At 37.5% G+C, this 27,645-nt stretch overlaps 1 protein-coding gene across 10 annotated transcripts in view; it reads right to left on the minus strand.

Moving 5' to 3' along the window:
• The window catches only part of RAPGEF2 (Rap guanine nucleotide exchange factor 2), a 183,648-nt gene that overhangs the window by 22,388 nt on the left and 133,615 nt on the right, over window positions 1-27,645 (minus strand). For 9 of the 10 annotated variants that reach the window (XM_035323554.1, XM_035323558.1, XM_035323563.1 and 6 more), the window contains 11 exons: window positions 24,221-24,352; window positions 15,719-15,896; window positions 13,823-13,959; window positions 13,230-13,388; window positions 11,739-11,891; window positions 11,235-11,399; window positions 8,032-8,139; window positions 7,743-7,946; window positions 7,547-7,655; window positions 3,655-3,901; window positions 165-322 (listed from right to left, as the gene is read on the minus strand). In XM_035323554.1, coding sequence (XP_035179445.1) covers window positions 165-322; window positions 3,655-3,901; window positions 7,547-7,655; window positions 7,743-7,946; window positions 8,032-8,139; window positions 11,235-11,399; window positions 11,739-11,891; window positions 13,230-13,388; window positions 13,823-13,959; window positions 15,719-15,896; window positions 24,221-24,352 — 1,750 coding nt within the window. The remainder of the gene's footprint in view (window positions 1-164; window positions 323-3,654; window positions 3,902-7,546; window positions 7,656-7,742; window positions 7,947-8,031; window positions 8,140-11,234; window positions 11,400-11,738; window positions 11,892-13,229; window positions 13,389-13,822; window positions 13,960-15,718; window positions 15,897-24,220; window positions 24,353-27,645) is intronic. The other variant, XM_035323560.1, reaches the window with a different exon arrangement.

Genomic DNA, 27,645 nt, shown 5'->3' on the forward strand with positions numbered 1-27,645 from the left:
TCTATACGCATGTGTAAAGCGTATTGGAGCAAGGTAACAAATCCTAATTCATACATGGTTAAGCTGTGGGTGATGGTGTAAAAACTTCATATATACTTCAAGCTCTGGAAACGCAAGAAAAATAAATAAATAAATAAGTTATATGGTATAGAACAGACCCTCACCTGGAGTTGTGTTGAAGTCCAAGATGCGGTGATGGGACTGCAGTAGATCAGGATTACTGGATGACAGGGTTCCACTGACAGGTAAAGCAGGAGGAATGTGCTTCGTTTGCCTCAGTCCTACAATGCTGTCATCCTGAGACTGGCCAATTCCAATGTCGCTGCATCCAGAAAGAAATAAAATCAGCACTTACAAACATTCAGAGCTTGAGCTATAGAAGTGGCACGTGGGGGTTTCTATAATACATTATCCACACTTTGAGGAATTGCTGTTTAGAAGTTAATATTCTTCAGACAGCAGTGCTTGCTGTCTAGATTTGTCAACAGCACCCAAATGTCCACTCACCTTGATCAGACCTGACTGCTCACACTGCCAGCAGATGCTCATGCTCACCACTAAGCTCTGAGGAGCTGCTCCACTTGTCATCTATTCATTATTTTTATCACAAGGGCCAAGATCTTTATTCAAAAGGTTCATCATCATGCCTGCATCACCCCAACTTTGACTAGTTCTGCTGTCCCCTCAAAGCCACTGACAGCAACTGAATCTCACAGATCTTCCACCCCATCACAGATAGGATTTGCAACTGTATTTTGGGAGTTACTGTAAGCATAGAGCAGCCTAACATCTCTCAACAGACAGAGAACAGAGGATTGTTGAGCTCATCCATTTCAGCCTTCCTACCCTGTATCACCTTCTCAGAGTTCCTCTTCACTAAATGTAACTGAGATGACACCAGCTGACTTGGAAGGCTACAGTACATATCCACAGTTGGGTGCTACTGGTATTCCCTCCAAAGTGCCTAACAGGTGCAAATAAAGCATTCTGTGATAAAGGTGAATGATTTTGTCTATTAAATTGGGAAAGGCAGAGTCTCAAATGTTAGTAGTGCTAGATGGATCAGAGACAGAGCTATCATCCTACTATAGCAGGAATTAATCTGCTTATTGCTTGGAAGCTCATCATCAGCAAGTGAAGCAGAGTGACTGCTATGGACACTGAGGAGCTAGGTGCTGAACTTTTCTATAAATTCAAACATCATATTTTAAATTTTTAAAAAGTAATGTTTAAGTTCTTAGCCTCCCCCTAAGTGTCTGTATACTTAACTGGAAAGTAGTTACTCAGTTTACTCTATTTTTAAGATTTAGAACTCACTCTGATTTCAAGTTATGCAAACCAGAAATTAACCCCAAAAGTTTCAGCACTAGAAGACTCCACACCCCATGAAGATATTTTGCCTAGTGATGAGGACAGTCTAATTTATTTTGTGAGTCAAAGGAAATTGCTTTTCTTTAAAAAAAAAAAAAAAAAAAAAAAAAAAGGCATTTCTGTTACTTTCTGTATCCACTTGCCATGCAGGGAGATAGCATGAAGAAATTACTTTCCTGCTGAATAACAATGTGATAGAAGGGATAGCGGAATAGCAAGTGTCCAATTGCTTCAATCTAAAGCATGCTCTGCATCCCACTGAAGGGCTGCAAATAGAGAGGAGAGAGAGGGGCTTCCTCTTCTCATCTGGGATGCTCCACTCTGGGCCAGGCAGAGCTCTGCTACAGCTGGAGGTGGGAGCCACGTTTAATCCTTATTTGAAGCAAAAACCTCCTGAAGTGGCTGCAGCCAGAGGCACACTTCAAGAGATGCCTCAGAGCTGGCAGAGAGAAGGAGATTTCACAGTAGCTCCAGAGGAAATGGTGCTATTTGCTCAACTTGGAACGTTACTTGACATTATCAGACTAAAAAGCAAGTCTGAAGGAAGGCATTATCTCTGCTCAGAATTTGTTTTTGTCACTACTTTAACATCTCATGAAGCTGACAAACTCTAAGAGTTAGCTCACTAGCTTAAATATTGCTTTTCTTTTTTCTTTTTTTTTTTTTTTTAAAGACATGTTCTAGAGACACTGAGACAGCTGCAGCATTCACCTTCAAGAAAAGGCGGACAGTTTCACCTCATAAGCTGGCCACTGACTCATGAAATCTTTAAATACCTACTTTAATAAGTAAATCAGCTTTTCCATCCCACTTGATTTTTTTTTAAATTATTTTTTGAAGATGTGAGAATAGGTAAAGTCCTTTAATAATGAATGGTATTGCATGCATTAGGAAGAACGAGACAGAAGTTTCTACAGAACAGGAAGAAAAGCACAAATAGACAAATCTACAGCTACACATCTCTATGCAGAAACTGTGCAGACAAACAACTGAACGTCAACAAGCTTTGCAGAAAAACTGCTATATATAAAATGCATGAAGTAAAGCTAGCAAAAGGAAAATAAAAAAGGTCAAGTGTACTGTTTTTCTAACTCTTACCCAAAGAGGTCCCTGAACAGAAAAAGTGCACAAAAATGGAAGGAATCAAAGGAAAATGTGAAATCAACACAAGAATTTTATGCAAAAGCTATGAATAATGGTGAACAATGCAAAAATCACATCCAAGATGATGCACGGCTCATCACAGGAACAAACATACAAGACCCATGAAATAAAAATAAATTTGTGAAGACAAACAGCGTAAAGTCAGGATTTACAGATTCTCCTCTACTGAAATCCATCTGCATCAATTTGAGAAAGATTCATTACTTGTATATAATCGTTTACAGTCCTTTAACCTTTACGTCAGTAACATCCTATTTATTCTGTTGCTAATAAGTTTCAGAAGAGTGTTAATTTTTTGAGTGGTAATACCTAATAAACTTTTTGTTTTTTCTTAATGATAGCAGGAAAAAGCTTAGATTTTCACTATAGGTGTCTTTTGCATGAGTTTACATAATATAGATGTTCCCCAATGGTATGAGGAAAAGGAAAATACAAGAGAGAATATTTATTACACATCAGCTACCCTCTACAATTCATTGCCATTTTCATGTTCCTCCCATTGATGCCATCTGTCTTGGACAAGAACCAGATTCCCATAAAACCATATAAAGCTCACTGTTTCTGAGTTCCTCATCAAAACTCCATTTCTAAAAGGTGTTCAAAGGTATCAGAAACCAGATTTAGTTTTACTCTATCAGAGAGCCCAAGTTAGAATTTTAACCTGTCTCCTTTACAGCATCATGCATGCATTCTTATAGACCACTGGAATGTATATAGATTGCATTTACTACTTCTACCAGCAATTTGCAAGCAAAACTGCTTACGGAGTTAGTACGAAATTAACTGCCCAGGATGCTTCCAGTTAATAGTTATCTTAAAAGAAAACACAAACCAACAAAAAGTATGCCATTGCTGTATAAGAATTAAATATATTCCTATTGACGTCACAAATTGCATTGTTAGCAGTCTATGGTCATTCAAATATTCAGACTAGCATTTTCCAGTATATTTTAGAAGATACAAAAGTGTTTTGTAATAATGAAAGAATTAACAATTCTTTAACAAAATAAATTTTTGTTCTCTAACAAAAATAATTAAAGAATCGCAACAAATTTTAAGTATCATAAGAAGTTTTAAAAAAAATAACACGATGCAAGTATTTAAGAAAAAAACACTCACTTGTATGGTTTCTGAGGCAGAATGCTGATTCGAGTCTTGTCAAGTATCTTCTTTAATTTATTTCTTCCCCCAACTGTGTTGGCTTTACTTTTCTTATTTACTTTTTCTAGTCCTATTACCTGCTCCACATCAACAGCAAGGTCTGGGATGGAATAACGGCTGGCCTTTTTAATATCACCAATTTTAGGCAGGTGGGGAGCACCATTTCTTTTTTCCTCAGACAACCGTGTTAAAAGTTCTTTAAAAACTGCACAAGAGAAAAGAATGGAAAGAACAAAAATGTAAAAAAGACTGTGCACCTGACCAGTGTAATATTAATCATTAGAAAAAAATGTTTAGCACGTTCTGTTAATTCACGTATTAATTGAATTTAGAGATAAAGCTAAATTTTATTTTTTTTTTTAAAAAAAAAAAAAAAAGGACACTAGTTTTCTGTTAATAATCAGGAAATTGGCCCAGCTTGGAAAAGAAATACACTAGATCACCACATGATTACTTGAGTGGTGTCAGCAGAAGGAATTTGATTTTTCAGTCTAAGGACATAGATTTCTGCAGACTAGTAGCATGCATTAAAGAGTACACTAGGCAAAAATGACATAAGAAAATTAACCACTGTAAAGGAAAGCTTTACACTGATGGCCAGCAATGAAAGCTCACAGACAGGCAACAGTTAGCAAGAGGATCAAAATTCAGAAATCAGAATGGAAACTAACGAAGTCATAAAACAGACAAACAAAAAATGAGAAACTATGAGAGTACTTAAGAGACGTCTTGGATTTTGAAAAGGCTGTTGTTTCCACCTGCCATTCGTACAAGAAAACCTGAAGTCTTAGAAGGCCAACAGACTGGGTATGGCAAAATTCTAACCTCAAAAGGCTGAACTTACCACCGCTCCCAGTTGTCTCCCACAGCTCGCTAACAAAAAGAGTCATCTATGAGGCAGGCACAACTGATGAATTTGTTAATCAGTTCTTCTACTAGAACTTTGCACTTCACAAAAGTGACAATATATTTAAATACAAACAAAACCAATCTGCCAATCCAGTCAGACATCCGGAGCAAGAGAAAAGGTATGCATAGATAAATGGGGAAAATTATCTGATGATTTGGTTTGTAATGATGAATGTACTTCTCAAAGAAAATGAACCTGTGCTAGGACAGTCTACAAGATTAATACTGAAGGCCACATAAAATGTATGCACAAATGCCTCCTGAATTTCAGGAAGCAATAAGAAAGGTGCTTTTTTTTTTTTTTTTTGAATGTTTCTAAACAAAACAAGGCCACTGCTATGGGTCTAGTAGAGAACATACCAAGAAGTAGTGATACATGTACCATCTTGTGTGTACGATGTTGAGGTAAGGAAGAACTTAATTATTTACATATCTTTGTAAAGAATAACTTGTTTGTACAGAAATAAATAGTACAATGTGTTTTTGAAGAAATGAGAGAATGATTTTCATTTTAAGAAGAGGAGAAGCCCTCTGTATTCTCAACAGCTCCCTCCTTATTATAAGTGGAAAGCCACCATAAAACAGGGACGCATATTAAGACAGGGAAGGAGTAAGAAAAAAAAGAATAATCAACTCAGGGATAGAGTTGGGGATACTAGGGGTTTTGAGAAGAGAAGCTAAGAAATAAAATGAATGTCAGCCAGCTGGCACTTATTGAATAAGTCTATGTTAAATATACAAAAGCAATTTGCTCTGAAAACAAAACAGAACAAAACAAAAAGAAAGAAATAATTGTTTCTTTGGTATTTTCTATGAAATTGATGATTAAAAATACAGAATTGTAGAAACAGTTAGAACAATGGCGAGCAGTTTAGGATGAATATTCAGGGCAAGGCTTTTACTCATATGTATTGTTTATGTCCTTAACATTCATCCATTCCTCCAGAAGTACACAACAAATTACTAAGAGACCTTAAAAGCCTCAAATAATGGAGAGTTAAATAAGAACAAAGGAGAAACAATAAGCAGACTGTATAGAAAAGGAGTTTGGGGGCTAGAGAGAAATTAAATATAGGTGGGAAGATGCTGTTAAGAAATAGGAAACTGTTTGGGGGGATTTGTTGATAAGGAATATTGCATGCAATGCACAGGAATTAACTGTTCTGTTACTCTACTGTGATTTTGGTATTTGGAGCAGAGCAACAAGATTAAAAACCAGGAAAGCACAATTTATGAAGAAAACATGTTTAGTCTTAAGACTAAAGCAACACATGATACTAAAAAAAAAAAAAAAAAACAAGCAAGTTACAAAGAACACATACATAGAGAAACAAACAAATAACTGCTAAACAAGCACATACAGATGAAACATTAGAATCTTTAATGCAAAGGAAAAAAATCCCCAGGAAATAGATTTGACAAATGTATTTTGGAGATAACCTAGGCATATTTAACCATCAATTAATTCAGTGATATCCTGTGGAGAAATTCTGTCCTACTTATTTGCAATGAAGAACCTCATCCTGAAAGGTATTTTGGGAACATACCACGAAATTACGTTAATAATCTAAGTGTCCAGTGGTAAAAATTAAATAAAACCCACAAATTGTTTATTTCTTATGATGGCAACTGAGGTCCTGAGCTGCTTAAAGACTCCTTCATGACTTTGTAAGTACTTGTAAGAGAGAGAGAAAAGATTCGGATGGTAGTGAGATTATCATCACCTAGCTGGTAAGAAAGTTTTTATTAACCTTGCTGCGCTCACAAGGCACTGACTGAAAAAGTATGAGCATACACCATTGACAGATTAAAATCACCAAACAACTGAACTTCCAAAAAAGGCTTCTTTCCTGAGGAAGGACTGTTATACATATGGACATGTTTTATAACTTCAAGCTAAATGGTCACTGCAGTTCCTCTTAATCCAAAAATATGCACTTGTGAGAGTCAAGTGACTTCATATAAAATGTTATTTGAAATTTTTTCTCTACAATTTTGAACTCTCTTTAGAAGCTGCAAACCTCCTTTTTCTATTCTTCCCACCTCAGAATTATTTCAAACAATTGCATGAAGTTTAACAAGGCTAAGTGCCGGGTCCTGCACCTGGGGCGTAATAATCCCAAGCAGAGCTACAGGCTGGGAGATGAGTGGTTGGAGAGCTGCCAGGCGGAGAAGGACCTGGGAGTGATAGTGGACAGTCGGCTGAATATGAGCCAGCAGTGTGCTCAGGTGGCCAAGAAGGCCAACGGCATCCTGGCTTGTATCAGAAATAGTGTGACCAGCAGGGCTAGGGAGGTGATCGTCCCCCTGTACTCGGCTCTGGTGAGGCCGCACTTCGAGTACTGTGTTCAGTTTTGGGCCCCTCGCTACAAGAAGGACATCGAGGTGCTCGAGCGGGTCCAAAGAAGGGCGACGAAGCTGGTGAGGGGCCTGGAGAACAAGTCCTACGAGGAGCGGCTGAAGGAGCTGGGCTTATTCAGCCTGGAGAAGAGGAGGCTCAGGGGCGACCTTATCGCTCTCTACAGATACCTTAAAGGAGGCTGTAGAGAGGTGGGGGTTGGCCTGTTCTCCCACGTGCCTGGTGACAGGACGAGGGGGAATGGGCTAAAGTTGCGCCAGGGGAGTTCTAGGTCAGATGTTAGGAAGAGCTTCTTTACTGAAAGGGTTGTGAGGCATTGGAACAGGCTGCCCAGGGAGGTGGTGGAGTCACCATCCCTGGAAGTCTTCAAAAGACGTTTAGATGTAGACCTTAGGGATATGGTTTAGTGGGGACTGTTAGTGTTAGGTTAGAGGTTGGACTCGATGATCTTGAGGTCTCTTCCAACCTAGAAATTCTGTGATTCTGTAATTATTTTAAGTCATTTCCAAATGTTTAATGTACAAAATTAAAAATTCCACCTGAATTAGAAATCAAGTTAGAACGAAGTGCACACAAACTTACCAAATAAATTGGTTTTCACAGTGATAGACAGATGAGTGTTATTTCTAAGGATTTCCATGGCTTTTGACAGCTGAATGTTTTCAAAGTTTTGACCATTCACTTCCAGTATCTAAAAATAAAAAGAGGTAGTTATTTTTATGTAGTGAAGAGAAAGGGGGAAAAAATGGGGAAAATAAAACATTTTAAAATTACATACCTGGTCTCCACGTTTCAAGCCTGCTTCTGTAGCTTTGCTACCAAAATCGACACTGTCAACAAAGATGCCAAATCCCTTTTCTGACCCTCCCAGCAAGATAAAAGGCAAAGGGGCTTCTCGAGATGGCTTTGTTAAGGTTATCAATCTTCGTTTTGCTTTAGCAGCACAAGCAATATTTAACAGCCTCAAATGTCCACCCATTTTCTATAAAAAAGGAGAAGCATAATGAGTTATATGTAATAGACTGACTTCTCCCCACTATCTAAAATTGTCAGAGAAAATCACTTACCTCCCTCTCCAAATTGTTCTCAAATTCTTCCAGAAATCGAGTCATAGCAGGATCTCCTTCAAAATCATTGAAGTGATTGTTCACCCACAACAATACTACCCGTGTAACCTGAAAATTAATCAATAATTTAAGTATTTCCCAAGAAAGCCCAGATCAGCACTATTGCTAAGTCCTTTAAAAATACTGCTTCTTAAAGCTTCTCTAAGGATCCTAAATACTAAATACCCAAACTTCACTGTTATGCAACCATTTACCACAAGGAGAGAATGAAGTATTCAAATTGCTTAAGGGTTGTATTTCATATAGACTACTAAAAGTTACAAAATTAACACTAGCTGTACCAAAGTTGTTCGAAAAGGGGACAGAGCACACACAGGTATGCGGCACTGAATCAGATACATTTCTGATTTGTAACAACAATTTCCTGTCCACATACATTTCCAAATCTGCTTAATTCTTCAGATTCTTCAAGCACATGATTACAAAGCTTCCTTTTTTTTTATTGGCTCTTGAAACTCACAAAAGTTGAGATAAGTCACCATTAACTTCATTAGGCATTTGCCTATGTAAAAGAGTTATTGTATGTTTACAGAGGCAGGAAAAAGGAGCTATTGTGAGAAGCAGGAAAGAGGTCTTAACAGCAAATACATGTAATTCTCTTCCTTACATTCAATATTCTGGCTTACACCTCCTCCCTTCTCTTTATCCCCTAGCTCCCTCATTCAACTATGATTATCAAGTTCAGAAGAATGTTAGCTGGTATTTTACAGTTTGTTAGGGAGGAAAAAAAAAAAAAAAAAAGATACTATCAATTAATATTCCTCAACAGTAAAGCCACAAAGCAAGAGCCTTTCTTTTATTTATTTTTTTTATTTTTTTTTAATTTTCTTGCCCCCCCCCCCCGTTTTTTTTTTTTAATATATACTCCCACTGAAATTCGATCTTTAGATGTGATTTGACCTGGAACATCAGCAGCACTTGTCCTGACAAAATAGAATATTTCTGACCTTTAGAACTAAGATTGATTCACACAATTTTCAAAAAGCTCCTTAATCAAAAATTGGTGTTCCACTCAATGTTCTCAAAAATACAGGTATATTTCTTCTGCTGGGGAAGCAAGTCAATAGGGAAAAAAACTGAACATTTCAAGAACTGGAGCTTAGAACAGAATCTCATACAAATTTTAATCACAAAGCTGGCCACTGTCAGTTCTTGGCCTCTGCACAAAACCTAAAACTCTTATGCTAAAGATCTGAGACAAAGCATCCAAAAGCAAACTCTGCTACCCTCATGGGAGCTGTATGGTTTATTGTGTTTATGCAGTTTCCAAGCGGGTTCCCTTTTGTGCTGAAAAACAAATGAATGCAGAAGAAATGCTGAAATTCACAACCAATCTAATCAACTACTATAGAAGTCCTAGAGAGATTAGATTTCTAAAAGGAGATAACAGCATCTGCACTACAGCTCCCAGCCACAGGGAAGTAGGCTAGGGGTAGCATTCTCGCATATTTGAGACATTTTCATCTTTAAAACTGAAGATGAACTTCCTTTCTGTTAAACACCTGTGTTGAAAATTAAAAAAATGTGGATCACATTGGAAGATCCAGATAATGTCTAGTGGGACAACTAGATCCAGATAATGTTGTAGTGGGACAACTACAATTATTTAAGCAAAATGGGAAGTTGCAAGCCATACCACATCATATATTTTAAAATACTTCAGTATCAATGCTGCTTTCAAAGTAGGGACTTCTTGCTGCACCCAGCAGACACTGCACTGAAAAGAGTTGAACAGTGACTTCCAGAAGAATGCTACTACTTGTATTTCAACCAGGAGAGCAGCTCTAAAACATGGTTTAAGTTATGTCAAGTACCCTGTTTGTAGGGAAAATCATAAGCAAGATTAGATCTCAAATGTCCCAGTCTGACTATAACTGGCTACTGATTGTGCTCTGTAAATTTTTCTCACCCCTTTCCCTCTCCTTTGCCAGCCCCTAATCCAGACACAAAATCTTCCAGGTCATGTGTTTCTCACTTATCTTTGCTTCTCCCAAGCTATTCTGACTTTTGCCTTTCCTGCATGTGAACCAAGCAGCACCAAGCAGAACCAAGCCTTCTGTCAGGGCTGATCAATGACAGAAAGGGTTGGCTCTTGAGATGGCAGAACAAGAGCTGCTCTGTTTCCAGACCTGATACCAACAACTGTGGTTGCTCACGCTTCTAGAGGCTATGGAGATTATCCATGGGAGGACAAACAAAATAAGTCTAAAGATGGCATTATCGATCTGAAGCTCTAGCAGGTCTGTGGTAAACAGTATTAGCTGCAGCTTTCCAGTGTACATAGCAGTCAGATTTTCACAGAAACTGTGAGCACTTCCCTGAAGCAAAGACCTGCCTCTCTGCCAAATGTAAGATCCTTTCTCGAACATGCAGACAAACTAGCATTTCTAGTAGAAAAATAACCAAATGTAAATAAAAGTTGAAAACTAGAATTTTAATATTATTCCCCTAGCTTCAAATTTGGAAAAAAAAATTAAACTAGTGTTTTACATTTGACAAATATATACATTCGAAATAAAGCATTACAGTGGGAAGTACAGTATAGTCTCAATAGACAGTGTGCTGCTATCAGTGTGCCAAAACTGAATACACAGGGCCTCATTCTTATCTCATGGTAGTTTTGACTGGGGAAGGGACTGTTTGATTGTTGTGTTTCTTTTTTTTTTCCCCCTAACACTGTGTAAGGCCCAACAGATTAAATTCCTAACAGTGGCTCTATTTTACAGTATCTTTATATAAGGATAAATTATCACCAAATGTTTGGCAAATTGTGTTAATTACTATTATGTGTAGACAACAGGACTCAGTTACATGCTCAAATTTCAAGGCACAATAGAACTACATTAAATGATGTTAAATAAAAATGCTAATTCTTGAAAAAAGCTTTCCCTATACTTACAAGCAACTAAGTTAAGTAGTAATAACACAACAAGGTAAATTATGGCTAATTTACCTTGCCTGAACATGTTTGTTCTTAAAGTACAATAAGAAGAAATATTTCCGTAGTTTTATCCATGCATTCTGCCACTAAAATTGTGTCTTATTCAGTTTAGTCAAAAACACTCAAAAGCTTTTATTTTATTTTTAGTAGCTTATATTTTCATGCATATAACAAGTGTATAAATTTTAGGGGATTTTTTAACCTTATCCCTGAGGCTGGGGTCATTGAACCACTCCAACAACTTCTTCCCCACTTCCATTGGGCTGGAAAGAAAGGTCCGATACGTCAACAGGAAGTCTTCTATAAATGTTGGGTCGACCACAGAGTGTTCTTCCACCAAATGCATTGTTAACCTTTCAGCTGTTCCCTACATAAAAAAGGAAGAAAAAACACACTTAAAAATTAAAATACATTTTCAATAAATGAAAATTTGTTTTCTTGTATCATATTGAAGAATTACACTAGAAAGAACAATATTGGTATCTACTGACTGATGAGATAAGCAAACAATAGCTTTTGTAATTAAGTTTTACAAAAATCACCTTGTCACTCACGTGCATAACTTTTTAAAGCAGAAAAAATAGAACTTTTTACTTTCAAATAGATGTTATCACATATATATCTCATCTAATCCTGGGCCTTATTTGCCAAGTTCAGAAGTTTATAGAACATAGACCTTTGCAAGACTCTTCCCTTTTGCTTTTACCTTGATGACAATGTGACCTTTTCTTGTTCCAGTGCGATCAAGCTCCCTGTGCTCCTTAACCATCACAATCTCCCCTTCCTCTTCTACCTTCTGCATGTTCTTTTCCACTTGATTGAGGATACGGCAATAATCTTGCTGGGCTATACAAACAAACTGGAAAGAATCATCACGCACCAGTATTAAAAGGTAAAGTCTTCAGGAAACCATTTAGACTTATGATGCAAGCACTCTATTGATAGAAAAGGTAAAGAAGGTTCTCCATCTGCGGTTGACCAAATCTGTTATTCCAGCAGTTCAGCTGGAGTAAGCAGACGAATACACGGTATTTCCAATACAATCTTGTTATCAGAGGAGCCCAAGATTCATCAGAACAAAATGACTAAGCATTTACCAGCCATTTTTGCTTAGCTGCTTTGATCTCCCTACTTAAGAATACTCCTAGTACCTACACTATCCAAATATAATTAAGACCACCCACTACAACTTGTAAAAATAAATACACATACACTATGAATTGCAAATTCTTGAGATTAAACTGTCTGTCTCCTTAAATTAACTTGGGTCATTACCTGAATGGAAAATAGTGGTGTTTTTTTTTTTTGATCGACAAGCTGCAAAATCACCACGTACATACTTAGGACAAAGGCACAAGATTCCCTGAGACAGAATTTTCTTCTGCATTCTTCATGATTTATTTACAGAACTTTTCTATTTCCAGCAGTCATTAGTAGCTGAAACAGATCTCCTACTGTTTGGATTTGTTGCAGAACATTATTCTAACAAGATATGATTTATGCACTTATTGGAAGCATTAACACATTTTCACCCATTTCAAAGGACATCTGATAGAAGCAAATTAGCCATCAGGACCAAGAAAAAAAAACTCCCAGAGACTGACTATTGTCTTCTGGATGGGAAGAAGTAAGCAGCCACCACACATCCAGATTAGGCTAGCTGTTTTATGCTATGGGAAGTGCTCCTTTACAACTGACTGTTTATGATATAGCAAAGGTCAAAACATTTTTCTTGAAAGGTCAGACTGGCTGAAACTAAAATATCTTCTACTCTTAAAGCCATGGGACAGATGTATTAGTCTAAGATTCAGTAGCTGAGTCCACCAAGGAAGAACGGCTCTTACCTGCAGAAGCAAGAGAGACTAATAGCTAATGGAACTTGAGATCTTCCTAATGGAAACCACCTAACGGAACCTTTGAAGCAACGGATATATGCAGCAGGCTGCAAGGCCTTAAGCTCTGCAGAAAGCACACAGACAAACCTCTTCATCCAAAACAATCCCTATCCAGATGAAGAGAATTCAATTTCCTGGCCTGTAAGTACAAACAGCAGGAACCGTATCTCCCAAGCATTGCACGGGGTTATGCACTACAGATTTTATACATACACTCAGTTTGAAATAAAACTGTCTGGCTATTCAGTTGTATTATTTCTATATGTACATAATTTTGCATGTGTTAGAGTTGGACACTCTACCTGGCAGTCATCCACTTTGGTTCTCATCACCCCTTTCATATACTCTTTGTCCATGGTAGGGGAAACACCAAAACTGTTTCCCATGCACAGTATCTCTGTTCTTCCGTCAGGATACGTCACTTCCACAGAGCCATTCAAGATGACTGACCAGGAATCCAGCTACAAATAAAATGTTGCAGGATACGTGAAAACAAAATCATTTAACATTGTAATATCATACTATACAGATATAATCCCCACTTCTTCCCCCCTCCCCCCCCAAAGGAAATGAGCTATTTTTTGGCACCTATTAAAAAAAAAAAAGTATACATTAGATTTTAAACCATTGAAATAAACTTCCCAAATCAACTCCAATAGACAGGAAGTATGTATGTTATGATGACTATTTTCTTATGCTTTTACTGAATAAGAAATATTATGCAAGGGCTTAAACAAAAGCTTTTGAAGGAAAAACAAATTGACACTTAATTATGACACTTAATTTACTGGCTCAAAGTTACTTTTTTAAAAAAAGAAAAAAAAAAAAAAACAGGACCATAACACTGTGGACTCTGGGATGTCTAACAGGAGAGTCAGAAGTAACTTCTACTGACCTCTTCTCCATCATTCAGTACAATAGTTCCTGCTCTCTCCACAACTGCAAACACCATTACAGCACAGAGCTCTCTCCTCACTGACATTGTCATGTTGGCAAAAGCAGGCAATTGATGCATGAATTCCAGCAGTTGTTCTGAAGGAGAAAAAGCCCACTGAGTCGTGCATGTCAAAACAACAAAGCACAGCAAAGACAGTTCTTCAGAAAGATGCCTAAGGCTACTTAAGCTAAAACGCTGCACAATCGTTTCTGTATACTAATAAATCTTGTACAGTGGCCTGTTGTAATTACTGGGTATTTTGTAGGCACAGACTGGCTGGTCATACCATCAATAGAAACCCTGCAAAGTAAAAGTCAGCATAATAGAAGAACTGTAATATAATCGAGAGCTCTGAACACAGCCAATGAAACTGTAATTCTCTATCCAGCCAGAGCAATAACTCCATTACAACTATGATAGGCCTATATAAAACACAGTAAGACAGCAAGAAGGGAAATTTCTCAGAACTGAGCACCTTCTTTGCTAAACCCTTCCATTCCATGTTCAGTCTAGGCATGTTAACTACAAGAGAGTTGTCATCTGGTGCATTCACAAAGATCCCCTAGGATGGGCCAGGCAGAATAGGATTACTGTCTTACAGGTAACTACTGCTGTTCTGTACTCTGTATGTACTGGAGTTGCACTTGTACTCAGCTATACACACTTCTCCCATATTTTGATGGTTTTTCATAGCCCATAGCTACACAGAGCTCATTTGCTCTTAACAGTCCTGCTGAGGGATTATATATCCTAGACGTTAGACATTTTGGCATTTGTTTTCATTGAGAACTACTAGAAATAGTCAATATAATTCCATCTTTTTTCCTAAAATTTTATTTATGCAGAATCACAGAACGGTTGAGACTGGAAGAGACAACTGGAGGTCATCATGTCCAACCCTGCTCAAGCAGGGACACCCTGAGCAGATCTCCAAGGAGGAGACTCAACAGCCTCTCTGGGCAGCGTTTGCCAGTGCTCCATCACCTGAAGCACAGTTCAGAAGTGTTTCCTGATGTTCAGAGACAACCTCTTCTGTTCCAGTGTGTGCACACAATGCCTCTTGTCCTGTTGCTTCGTACCACTGAGAAGAGCCTGGCTCCATTGTCCTTACACCCTCCCTTCAAGTATTTGCACACATGGATGAGATCCCCCTTGAGCCTTCTTTTCTCTAGGCTGAACTGTCCCAACTCTCGCAGTTTTTACTCATACAAGAGATGCTCCAGTCCCTTCATCATCTCATAATCAACAAATCATCATTTAGGTATACTTTGATAAACAGAAAAAAGAACAAACAAACAAAAAAAATCACATACACACAAAAAAAAAACAGACAGTGAAACAGATTAGAAATGGTAATTATTACAATTATAATTCTAGCTTTGCTTTCAATGTATTAGTCTGTACATTAACATAGCAAATGAGTTTTAGTAGATTTACATTTGTGTAAAGGTCTTATGGCTCCACTATGTACAACAAATATTGTAAAAAAAATCACAACCTCAAACAAAAAAAACTAGTAGGAATCCAGTGATGACATGAACATAAACTTTGCCAAAATTCTAACAATTTTCAGCAAGCAAAAATGCTTACTTCATAAACTAGTCTTGATATCAATTATAAGTTGAATGTTGAAACCTAAAAGGTCAGCACTGATAGCTTTCCCCCATATCTTGTGCATTTTCTGGTTCTTTGGCTGTACTCATTCATTGGCCTTTAGAGATCAGCTTACAGAATAAACACTAAACTTACCAACTGCAAAAGCCAACAAATAAAATAAAACCCCAAGCTCAAAAAATAAATTTTTTGGTGAAGGAGAACAAGTTTGATGGCATTTTGCTACTTTGTAATACTTACCAATATCATCGTCTGTCCTGTCTATTGGGTCTTTCTCTAAGCAATCTCTAACAATATCTCTACTCATTAAAGGATCGGATGCTCTTTCAATGTCTTCTTCATCATCATCATCTTCAGAATCCACTGCTGTCTCTGGCAACCCACTGAGATCCATATCACCAGCTTCACTTTCTGTAGCCTAAATTAATGCATATAAACAATTAAAAAAATACAAGTATTCAAATGTGTTCTTCACTGCTCTAGTTTCCTATTTAATATAAAGAAAAATTCTACCTAATCTGTCAAATGAATTTTTATATTGCTTTTTTCTTCACACATCTTTTTAAAACAACAAACCATTTATCAACACCCAGACAATGTTAAACAGGGCTTTTAACATGTTTCAATCAGCCATACATAAACAGGATTCAACAAATTATTTAATTAGCAGGTCTTGGGGAAATTGTAGGCAGTTTATTCCAATAAATTGTTCCTTGAAATAGATCACTTATTTATTTTAAACAAACAGTTAAATTAAAACATATTCTGTTCCCATCCCAACATTGCATTTTCAGATATTTATAAATGCAATATTATCTTATGTAGGCAGTCTGGGGAAGTAAGCACTGCATCATAATGCTTCAAAAATTTTGTTCTCTCAGCAACCTACAACTGCCTGTTGTTTTTGGTTTTGTTTTAAAAAGATGAAAACATAGTCCACACATAGCCTAAGGTCATAAGGACAGCACCTAAAGGTAAATATTTATATAAATACTTATATAAATATATAAAAAGTATTTATATAAATACTTTATATAAATAAATATTTACCTAAAGATAAATATTTTAATGATACTGTTTCAAGACTGAACATTTAGTAAATCCTACAAACACTTGTCTGTCATGGCTGATGAAGTTGCTCTTTCTCAGAACCTTATTTAATGCCACAGCAGCTGCCAAGGCTCAGCTATCACAACCTTTAAGGAAATCCAAGATTTTAATGAAAGTTTTACAACATGGCTTGACAGATCAAGTTTCTCAGATGTTATATGAACGCAAACAATGCATTCATGTCTACTTCAAAAATCCTGCATGGGACAAACACAGCAACCAAAGCCTGTTTGATCGATCTGATACATAAATTGGTTTAAAAAAAACAGGTCACCTTCCAAACCCAGAGACGGTAAGACAAATTATGTTTGTATTTTTATAGAAATACAACTATCCCTACTTCTGCCTGACTAGATGTGGCTGACATCTGTTACTTCAATGCCATCAAACACAGCCACCTTATGAATGGCAGCATACAGCTGCAGGTGGATCAGGTCAGCTAGTAGTATTCCTAAACACTTCTGCCCTACAGCACCACAGCAGCTTTTTAATGGGGTCCTGTTGGCATGAAAAGCATCATACCAGCACCTACACGATATTCAAATTATTCTCACTTTGTTTTTAAAAGAAAAAAGTGCCAAGCATTTCCTAAGCAGGGGAGAGAAGGCTGTTACTGCCACACAAACAAATCACAAAAAATGAATACTGCTAGCAGTATTTTCATTAGTGATCTTGCTGTGTTTAACATGCATGTTCCCTATGATATATTTGAAACAATTGCTCTAACTGTTCGTACAAAATAGCTTTCATCAAATGAGACTGGCGGAAAAATCAGTGATGATGAGTCAGTAGACACATGGCTTATGACACTGTTCTGTCAGAATCATAAGTCTCCAACTGCGACAATTCCAGTGACTTTGTGACTAATTCATCAGTCCCTTCTGCAAACCTTCCTGTTATTAACGAGTGCCCCTCCTACCTGCCCAGCAGAAGCCCTCTCAAAAGCCTGTTGGTAAGCTAAATGCACAATTAAACTTAGCCACACAATGCCAACATAGAAGAGATGCTTTGGAACCCAAGGAAATTCCACATGCTGTGCAAAAAAAACAAAACCTGTTTTGTTTAAAAAGTTATTTGACTGTTCACTTTTAGTTTATTGCTTTAAGACAGAAGCCCTATCAAAAAAATGACACCGTTTTAAAAATAATTCCCACATAAATTAAATTCAATTTTGTGTTGTGTTCAGAAAATACCTTAAGCATTGCAGCTAGAAGCTACAAGTATTTCCTCACTTTTTACAGAGCTAATTAGATCTTTTTGGCAATCGATGTCATTGATAGGAACAGGAATAGTTGCCTACTAGTTATCCCCCCCCAAAAAAGACAAACAACTAACTGCAAGACAAACTCAGAATTGAATGCAGTAATCTACAGAGCAGTAGTAACATTTATTAACTTTGGACACCTATCTTACAAGAAAAAAAAAACGTATTTCAAGCAACACGCAGTTATTACGCAGAAGTTAGCAAAAGAAAAATATGTAACCTTTCCATGTAGGCAATACACATTTCTGGTAAGAAAGAATAAAGCAACTCATCTCACAAGGCCACCTCAGTTTACAAACCCAAGTATTGCACAAGTTTTGCTACGTTGTGAAGAATAATTGGATATGCCTTCACATTAGAAATGCACACTAATTTATCTACAGGAACACTGCAAATGGCTCGGTTCTTTAGGCTTAATAGCATTAAATATGACATGAGGTGTTCAGGGTCCTCTTGCTGACACATTAAACTTAATTCCAACCTACGTCCACTTCCGTACCCCACCATGGGTTAAAAAAATCAAGCACATCCACAAAGGAGCCCTAAGTTATGGGAACAATAGCCATGCATTTGTGTAAGACTAAAGGAAAAATCCTGATTAGCTCCTTTGAGGACAGGGGTGTAAGCCCCTTTGTAAGCCTCAGCAGTTGAAGCAGTAGAAAACCCAAAACACAGGATGAAAACCCTACAGGATTTGTCCCTGGTCAATTATGAGGCTTAAAGATTTCCAATGAATGTTTATCAAGGATGAAATACACCTCAGAAATGAGTGCTTTCATACGTACATGCTGTGTTTATTTCTTGGGTAATAAGATAATATTAGGTTTACTTACAGGCAATCTTTTTGGATTTATATGTGAAAAAGGCTGGTTGCAGCTTAAACTACAAAACACTGTCTCTCCGAAATCTGAATAGCAGTTGCGATTAAAATTTTCCTTCACAGTTGAAAAGATGCCACGAGAAATTTGCTGAAGCTTCAAATGAATCGCGTGACAGTGACAGCCTAGGATTTTATTTGTCACATCACCAACAAGAAAGTCAGGAGACTCAGTGACATTTTCATTGAGGTGAAGAGTTAGTTCGTATTCACAACGTAAGGAGACCTGCCCATTTTTAAGCAGTGTCTATAAGACTAATACTGAAGTAATATAAAAATTGTTGCTCCAATTGCTAACCACCTCCAAGATCAAAATTACTTCTAAATTTGAGGGGGAACAGCTAATTAAACAAATAAAAATGAAGCAAGTATCAAAAGATGGAAAATAAAGGTACACTGAGTAAGTTTTCCTCAGTTAGCCATTAGGTCTGATTCTCAAGGGGAAAAAATCATAACAATAATAATAATAAAGTATTATTTTCATTAGGCCACATCCTGTCAGGGACCAGGGAGCAGAGACCAGAGTTGCAGAGCACAGGGAGGCCACCTCTTGGCCGCCTCCTCTCCAGATGAGACAACCCAAGTGTCCTCAGCCTCTCGCCACAGGAGATGCCCTCCAGCCCTTTCACCTGCTTTGTTGCCCTACTCTGGACACTTTAAAGGACCTTAACACTCTTTTTGTATAGTGGAGCCCAGAATGACACACAGAATTCAAGGTGAGAATTCAATGCTAAATACAGTGGGAGAATCGCCTCTTCTGACCACCTGGCTACGCTGTTTAATGCACCCCTAAAGTGGGAAGACCTGGAGAACTGCCTACCAGGATGGCTTTGTTTGGGGTGGTCATTAGTGTTTTCTTTTCTACACTGGTTTGGGGTGAAAGCTCCCAAATGATCTTGACAACATTGGGGGGGGTGGGGGGGGGGTTGAAGAATTAACCACATTAAAATACTAGGAAATCAGTAGTTAAACAGAATTTTTAAATACTTTTTCAACACCTTAGGAAACATTTTGAGGAAGAAACACATCCATTCTGAAGACTAAATGGCCCTCTGTGACGAACACCACCACCTAAAAACCACAGAATCTCCAAGCATGCAAGAGAAAAATACTGGAAAAAAAAAAATTCAAGACACTTCTTGTGCACATCAGAAATAGGTTCATGCGTGCCTGATGCAGCTCTTCAAGCTCGTAAGTAAAACAGCCAAGCCCAGCTCAAAACAAACAAACAAACAAACAAACAAACAAAAAAACCTTTTTAAAGTTATCATCACTGTGGTTGAAGGGCTAAAAAATAAACTGAAAAGGGGAAGTTAAGAATATTTATCAGTAAAAATATTCCTTCTTATTTCTTAACTTATAAACTGATATTGATACAAAACACCAAGAATGCTGGCACTGCACCTTCAGTGAAATCATTTGCAGAAGAACCCACCGGTCTGAAAGATTTTCTCCAGTCACTGTATAGGCACACTGGACCCAGCTTTTCCACAGAGGGAAATCACAGCTCGGGTTTTATTTTACATTAGCTTTCAACTCACTGGGTACAAGGTTACAAAATCAATAAATTGCTATCAGATTCAAGCCATGTAACTATTTATATGTATCTGTTTGTCATGTAATTATGATAATATATATTACATTCAATTACAACTATTGCAGACACAAATCTCACATAAATTTAAGGTTGTCGGATTATTTTTTTTTTTTAACTGTATTGCAAAGAGTGTGAATGCCCATGAAATCTCTAGAAGATGGACCTTTCTTTGAAGAGTTCTCCTATCAGACCCGTGAGAAAACAAAAGCTGACATCTTGAAAATTTCCCAGCGCTACCCGCATCCTGGGAGGGTCACCGAAAGGATGTTACCCATTTCCTTTACTGCTGGGAGCGTCTGGGGCAGACACGGGCGGGCACGTAGGGCTGCCAGGAAGCTACCAGTCTGAGGACAGGATAAGGCAAAGAAAGGCTGGCAAAGGAAGGAGATCAGGCAACACAATGCCTTCCCAAGAGAGGGAGGAGGAATAACACGCATTCACAGGCTTAAATCTCCCCACTCTCAAACCGGGCTCATCAGCTGGTAATAAACATGTCAGGGATAGGAAGCGTTCAGGAGCATATAGGAAGAGGTATATAACGAAACACAAGAAGCAGCACTGAATGACTTGCTTTGCCAAGTCAACACAAGGCAGGAGCAAAGTATTGTTCTTGGCAGATACCAGCCCGCACGCAAGCGAACACTCAACATCCCCTTCCTCTCCAGGCCCGTTACAGTGAGCCAGCGGTGAACTTACTTCCTAAAATAAAAGTTCTAGCATTAACAGCCATACTGATGGGCACCTGACATTTATTTTGAGACTTGGGTGGATAACGACAAAGGATTATTTATTTTATTGTGGTAAATAATTCTTAGCCTAAAAGAAGTTCTTTCATGTGCAACATTTGACAAATTTAGTTACAGCATTAATATTTAAAAGGAAATATTCTCAGCTCTATGCTGAAAGCATCTGAAGATTCAGCTTCATGATTTATTCAAAAAATCTGAAAAGGCCATGAACATATTTTTACTGCAAACAGCTGCTCTTAAGGCTACAGGACTAAAACTTACTATGATGCATAACATGACATATAACTCTGATGTTGACAGTAAAGATCCAGTTAATAGTATAATTTAAGGAAACTTTTTTTTTTTTTTTTAATCAGTCAAAAGGTAAGTTGGCAATCTTTCTGAATCATTCCTTTCTACTTAGACATAATGAACAGAAGTCCATTCTACTGAGCAGAAAGATGCCTTTAAATATGGAACAGAACTGAATTAGTGCAACAATGATACTGAGCTTTGCCTATGATCTATTAAAATTTAAGCAAAAAATAATGTAGATCACTTGGTTATGGCTTATCATTTTTGAGTAAATACTTGGGGGAGAATTAAAATGCAAATAATTGAGAGAAGACTGATCCAATCTTTTTGAAAAAGCATTCCTGATTACTTAATCCCAAATTTGATGCTAGAATATTTAGATTACTGCTGTTTTATCTTGTCACTTTTTTTTTTTTGCTGGTACTTTAGCCTAATTTAACACTCCTACATTACATTCCTTTACAACTAAAATTGAAGTAAGAAATTAATGGTCTGTGACAATATGAGAAATTATTAAAAATGACAGCACTTGGTACCATAAAGTTAATTTCAAGAGTTTAGGATTCCCAACTTCATAAATTTCTACAACTTGATTCATCAGTTCAGGTGTGCTTTTGGTTGTTTGTTTTTGTTTTTAAATAAAAACTTCAAGTATATTCTAAAACAAGCAATAAATGCTTGCAATACTTGATGTCTCTAGGGACACAGATTATTTTAGTAATTACACTGACATCATGCAATTACACAGATCTTAATACACCTGTGCCAAGAATTCTTTAAATGAGCAATTAACTGCAGATTAATTGAAGAAAGCAAAGTATTAAGCACGTGACATAGTATCCTCAATTTTTTTAATTAGACAAAAAATAACTTAAAATATTAAATATATTAAATATTCCCCATGTATATACTTCACAAAAATCCCTAACTCTCTCTAAACACCAACCATCCTGTTGATTTAATTACTGAAAAAAAAACCTTACTAAAGGAAACATATACCAGATTGGTGACTCAAGAAGTACTTCTCTGAAGCTTCCCTACAGTATTTTTAATTTCCCAGGAACTCAGTGATCCTTCTCACAGTTATAAGGGTTTTCTTCCAAAACTTTTGCAAAAAGTTTCAGCAATCTAGAGATGAACTACATGACTATAACCATCTAAATGCCACCTACAAGCGTCACTCTGGAGGTACGTGGTATTTTTATGCTGAAGGGTAAAATCTTTGGAATAAAAGGTATGAAAATCTATAGAAGACTTAAAGAACAAAGCTGATTTTACCTCTTCTTCACCCTCACAGCATAAACATAAAAGTAATCTCTTCAGAAGAAATTTTGACAAATATACTTGACTGGCATATACTCTGCCTAAAGTGTTCAGTTACTTTGACATATTTTTCACAAAAATAAGACTTTGCATTATTGCAATTATTATCTAAACTGAATGAAGACTTTTTTAAGCCTATCTCCTACTACAGAAAAGTCTCCAAGCTTGTTCCCCTAAAACAGATTAGGTGTTACAAATATGCTCACAACTTAAGTTGCATGTATTTGTGCAGATTATGCTTTTACCATTATTTAAATGGACATGTCTGTATTTTTAAAGGCATCCAAACCAAAAAATATTCATTTTCTAGTAAATAGTACTTCAAGTAGAATTGTTCCTGTTAAATTTTTTCAAGATCCTTTTGAGAGAAGAATGTTATTCTGAAAAAGTGAATCAAATCTAATCTAAATAAATTGCTACAGTTTCCTATCAGAGGACATTGCAAGAACTGAAAATATCAAGAGGAAGATCTAGACTTCCTCATATTATCTTTATATATATATGTATATATGTCTGTATATATATATATATGTATATGTATATATTTAAAAAAAATAAAAACAAGCGCGTACACCCCAAATGTTCTAGGCACTCTTGGGATTTGTTCCACAGCAAGCTCTGCTCCAAATGAAGAGCACAGAACTTTGCAACAAAACCCCCCCCAGCCGTGTGATACCTTCAGCAATCTCACCAGTTCAAGCCCCCCGCATGTTTCCCAGGTAGTCAGGAGAAAAAGCACTAGCTGGCTAGCACCAGCTCTCTATGGGGAGGAGAAATCAGAATATACCCCTGAAGTCAGGCCAGCACAGGCTGCTCACTGAGTATTTTTTCACCCAGCTACTACTGGATGTGTGCCAGATTTGGAAGCCAATACAACTCAGAACTATAAAATACAGCACCGAGAAAAAAATAAATCATTTGACAACGTTCTAAATCTATACTTCTGAAAATCTGATCTCGCTTTTTATCAGAATGCCCAGCTCAGGTCACTTCTTGTCAACAGATCTCAAAGTCTTCTCAAAATAGCAGTAAACATCACAGCTGTTCTTTGCAAACGGCAAAGAAGTCACTCAGAAAGGTGAGGTGAGATGCTAGAGTCAGGGAACAAAGTCCCTTTGCCTCCTAAGTTCAGCCAGCAAACTTTACTGAAGAGTTTGGCCTTCTATGCTGACATTCAGGACATTTTCTCTCCAAAAAGCCACAAAATACAAACAAAATTCATGAAGTAGAAACATGAAACGTTGTAAAAACACTACACCTATGCACTGCTGACTTGGATATGACAGACTAAGGAAACATATGTCATGTTACTGCACTGCAGATTACCTGCTGAGTTTTCAAACATCAGATCTAGTAAGAAGCAGATGCAACCCTGAAATTATCCTGATTCAAGCAAAAATTAGTTTTTTGAAATCTATCGATCACTTCTTCAGACAAGAAGGACAAAACACAATAACACGGGTGTTCAGCTATTAACATCAGAACTGTTTGAAACGGCACCTCCCATCACCATCCCTTCCAGTCTTACCTGGTAGATATCAGAAAGGCTGCTGCTTCCTGAATCACTAGTGATGCTACATCCTGAGTGACTAGATGAAACGTGGGTCACCTGTGGGTGGAGACTGTCAGTAAGGTGCAGCTTTGTGAAATCTGCAGGAAGCTATAGGTGGAGCAGAAAAAGCATCATTACAATTTGAGGTAGATACACAGCAAAATGAATTTAAATCATGTATGTCACACTTTACTCTCTGCCAGCACCAACTACATCAAGAAAACCATTGGGGTTTGAGAATGCAGCATGAAAGTTTGAGTTCTCCGATTTTTTAAATTGGTGCAGAAGTCAGCAATATACGACGAAGTACTACAAATATAAGAAGAGATAAAAAAAAAAAAGTATCTGGGACCAAACACCAATGAAGCGATAACCCTTATGCTAAATTCTTCAGTATCTTACTACACAGTTTGTGTAGAATTAAATTTCATATGAGTATTGTGCTGCCTTCAATATCAATGGTTTCCTGTAGAGCAGGATTAACATTGAGTAAAGTCACAGTTACAGCAAACACTGCTCTGGGTTTGGCTAACTCCTTCGCTTCTGCAGTCAACGGGGTACTTTACAGACAAGTAAAACCCAAGGCACTGAACTATCTGTTTTACTTTGGAGCCAAATAACAAGATGGCAAATAGGAAATGTAGGAAAACCGACAGAACCACAATGAGCTGCAATCCTGAAATGAATTTGCTCACGTGCTTCGCTGAAGAATGAAACAAGACAGGACATTCGATCTTTTAACAATCATCCACCAAACATTTGTGACATATATTTTACTATTGCTTTATGCACACAGGTCCCATGAAAATCTGTAAGAACTGTCAACATTGCCAGGCAGTAGAAAGTGAACTTTGATAAAGGAAAATATTTGCTGTCTGAAGCAGTATTTAAATGCTATTTCAGGGGCAAAATACTCCTCTTCCCAAAAAGCTTGCATCCCACCACTAGCTATTATATATAACAGTATGTTAAAGTATCAATTTTAGTATGCAAGAAATACTTCAATAGTTGAAAAACTCTGTTCATTAATTTCTTTTTGCTTCCACTCAGACAAGGCAGATACAAACACACCTCAACAGAGAGTAACAAGGATTCCTTGCGCAGGGTGTCCACCCCACGTCAGTTGTTAACACTACCTTGGCACTACTACAATTTGCCCCCGATAGAAATGAAAAGAAGAACTCATTCAGCATTAAGACAGAATAGGTCAATCACGATAAATGGTTAGACAAAAAGCCTACTGAAGTCACAAATGCAACTGTGCTTGAGAAAATGACCAGCTCTACAGAGATGTACTGAATGATTTTGCTGCTGCTTGCCTGGCTTAAAGCTGCACATGGTACATGCCCTGGAAGAACCCTGACTTCAGCATTTGTGGTGAAAGCACAGCCAACTGGAAACCTCAGTCGCATTTAGGCTGACTGTCATTTCCTATTCCAATACAGCTAAATAGGGTTTCTTCCTTACTGCAGTATGGCTACAGAATTGACAGCAAAAATGGCTACATTTTGAAAAATTCTTACTATTTTACCTGCAAGAGGAGCTAAAACCAAGAACTAGACATTAATAACCCTAAAAAGCTTCAGCCAGCCCAGAGCTTGATTTGATCTTCATATACCAATCAACAATGAAAGGGCAATTACCAAAAGCAATACGCTAACATACATAAAGCCATTGACGCTGCCTCCAGAAAAATCTAATTATGTTCACCAGTGTTGCTGACATACCAAAAGGAGAAAATATAGGATGAAAAAATGCATTAGTTACAATATCTGTTTACCCTGCTACTTCCCTTTTCAATCTTTAAGTTTTAATCAGCACAAAACAGTAGAGTATCTAGTATAATCGCCTGGATATCAGTAATTTTTGATTAGGATTCAAACCATTCTGCAAATAAGTATATGTCCTGTAGGCAGAATGCATAGGAAGTAAATCATCACAGCTTTTGTAAGATATTGATGAAAACTCCATTTACTTCTGAAAGTACAGTCTCCTAGAATTAAAGTAGTCCAGGGTCATTTCCGAGGAGAAATCCTATATATTATTTTAACAAGCAGACACTAGTCACCTGTGATTTGCACGCCTAATGATAACTCACAGAGCAGATACTGCCTAATATTCTAAAAGCTTTGTATTTTATCAAGTAGTAGCTATTTCAGTCACAAGTAAACATCACCTCCAAATGGAGGTAACATGTCTACGGTCCTGAGCCCAGCCAAACACGTTCATTTTTCATAGTGCCTTTCAAATATCTCCAAGCCACTAACAATTGCATTTATTTTTAATCAACACAATAACAATTCTTTAGAGCCTTACATCAAAGCAAACCCAGTTAGTATATTTAAAAAAAATGAAATCAAGCTATGTTTAATATAATGACGGCACTTAGTGTTTTAAATGAACACCAAGGATTTATGTTTTGCTCCTACACAGGCAATTGGAAGAGGCAGGAGTTTCCACTGCAAGTGATAATATACGAGGCAAAAAAAAGCAAGCCTTCTGATTTTTGATTTTTTTTTATTTTTGGCTGTAGACAATCAGCTGAATGTCTGGTGACTACCGGTTTCAGAATAGCTCCTAAAGTCAAAGCCACACTGCATGTGATGGGCTTGCCAAGTGGTGACAGCAGCAGATCAGAAGCAGGCATTTTACTTAGGGCAACCCAGCCAGTCACTTTGATCTTAATCAAATAGGACTATTCACAAGCAGGAAGCACATGCTCACATCTTCGCAGAATACTACGTCTCTGTGCTATATGCCCGAAAGCGACATCAACTCAACTGCCCTGTCCTCAAATAAGTTAAGGTGAGAAGCTGTGAGACAAGAAATAAAACACAGTTGAAAGCTGAAACATCTAAATGGTGAGCTCAAGGAGCGTGTGAGAAATGCATGCATTTCTGTCTTGGCCGCATCCTGCTATTCAAAATATTTAATGCACGCCGTGGGAAAGAAGCAAAACACTGACGATAATGACAAAAGCAGGCATCTAAATCTTCGACATAAGAGGCCACCCCTTTCCCTTATGGAGGGCAATGTCAGGTAAACAGCTTCCAGCAAGCCGTGCAAGAATGAAATGCAGCTTTCAACAGCCTGAGTAGTGCCGGCAACCTGCACAAGGCTGGCTGGCTCAGACCAGGGTATTTGCACTTCATTTCTTACGTGCAGTGTGAAAGAGCACTGTTAGAAAACAATGTCATGAAGCTCTGCTGAACATCCAGTGAAGAACTGGCTAGGAACATCAGTCTGTGCTTTTGGAAGACGTGACATCTAACTTCACTGTTATAGATCTATTTTCTGTGCCACTGAACATCTCTTTATTGTGAAATTTGAGCACTGAGTGCTTGCATTCAACTCTCATTTCATTCAACAGTTCAAGACTGCCTTCAGCATTTAGTACCCCA

This window comes from Oxyura jamaicensis, chromosome 4 (genome assembly GCF_011077185.1).
Source record: "Oxyura jamaicensis isolate SHBP4307 breed ruddy duck chromosome 4, BPBGC_Ojam_1.0, whole genome shotgun sequence".
NCBI lineage: Eukaryota > Metazoa > Chordata > Aves > Anseriformes > Anatidae > Oxyura > Oxyura jamaicensis.